This window comes from Arachis ipaensis, chromosome B01 (assembly GCF_000816755.2).
Source record: "Arachis ipaensis cultivar K30076 chromosome B01, Araip1.1, whole genome shotgun sequence".
NCBI lineage: Eukaryota > Viridiplantae > Streptophyta > Magnoliopsida > Fabales > Fabaceae > Arachis > Arachis ipaensis.
In genome coordinates, this window is record NC_029785.2 from 13,650,024 (window position 1) to 13,651,452 (window position 1,429).

Here is a 1,429-nt window from a genome sequence, read left to right on the forward strand (position 1 = left end):
CATCAACCAACTTCCGGCTAGCATCTCAACACCCGTTCCAAGTCCACTCAAGGCCTCACCTACTTATTCTCTCCGTACCATCTGACCCATCGAGTGCCCAAGGTACCCTAAGGCAACGAACATTGGCGCCGTCTATAGGGATCCTAAAGCAGACATGGAGCAGTTCCCCACGTCAGAGGAACTTTGTGAAGGAGGAGGGGTTCGCCTAAGCAGGGCGAGTTCGACAGCCCGCACCAGTGAACAACCGCGACCCTCCGCTCAGCTAAACCAGCCAATCTACACCAAGACCCCTAAAAGACGGTCCTTCGGAGGGACGGGAGCCGACACCGCTAAGATTATGCTGGAGCTTAGACACAGAGTGCAAAACCTCGAAAGGGAGCTAGCAACGAGGAGGCGATCCCACGGGGATGTCAGCCAATCCCGCACCCGCTTCCCCTCCCGGAGAAGCGACCTCCTGACCTACCCGAGGTAGATCCGAAAGCCGCGGGGAGTCCCAAAAGGAAAAAGCCAGGAAATGGTTGCAACCCATCATCATGGGAGCCACTCCCTTCCACCCCTCGATCCTCAAGGTCTGGCTTTCGAGAAATTTCGACAAGCTAACGGACATGAGGTACGACGGGACTAAGGACCCCCAGGAACACCTCACGGCATTGAAGCAAGAATGAATTTGGAGGGGGTAGGCGACGCCATCAGGTGCCGAGCATTCCCGGTGACACTGGTTGGCCCAGTAATCCGATGGTTTAACGCACTCCCACAGGGATCCATCACGACCTTCACAAACATCTGTCAAAGCTTCCTAGCTCGATTCACCACACGCATAGCCAAGGCAAAACACTCGATCAACTTGCTGGGGGTTACCCAAAAGCCCGGAGAGCTGACCAGAAAGTTCCTGGACAAATTCAACGATGACTGCTTGGAAATCGATGGCCTCACCAACTTAGTAGCCAGTCTCTGCCTGACGAACGGCTTGCTAAACAAGGACTTCAGAAAGCACCTCACCACCAAGCTTGTCTGGACAATGCAAGAAATTCAAAGCGTGGCTAAAGAATACATCAACGACGAGGAGGTTAGCCAAGTCGTGGCGGCCAATAAACGGCAGCCCTCGAACCCCTCGGCACGGCAGGCCCCCAAGTTGACAGATACAGGGAAGCTCCCAGGGACGGAACCTCGACAAAACAACCAAAACAACTCCCATGAGTAGGGAGGTTCACAAACTACACGAAACTCACGGCGCCCATAGTGGAAGTCTACCAGCAGATCACGGACAAGGGAATGATGTCCAGACCCAGACCATTGAAAGAAAGAACAGGGGAAACAAAAGTCTTTATTGTGATTACCATAAAGGGTTCAGTCACAAAACCCAGGATTGCTTCGATCTCAAAGACGCTTTAGAGCAAGCCATCAGGGAAGGAAAGTTGAGTGAGCTCTC

General features: G+C 53.3%; 1 protein-coding gene across 1 annotated transcript; it reads left to right on the forward strand.

Annotated features, from left to right (window-relative positions):
• LOC107646787 lies at positions 662–1,201 on the forward strand. Its single transcript, XM_016350946.1, has one exon. It carries the CDS (start codon positions 662–664, stop codon positions 1,199–1,201), a length of 540 nt encoding a protein of 179 aa, XP_016206432.1.

Excerpts from the sequence above, each read along its gene's own strand:
- LOC107646787 (XM_016350946.1), top strand. The coding sequence starts at position 662 with ATGAATTTGGAGGGGGTAGGCGACGCCATCAGGTGCCGAGCATTCCCG.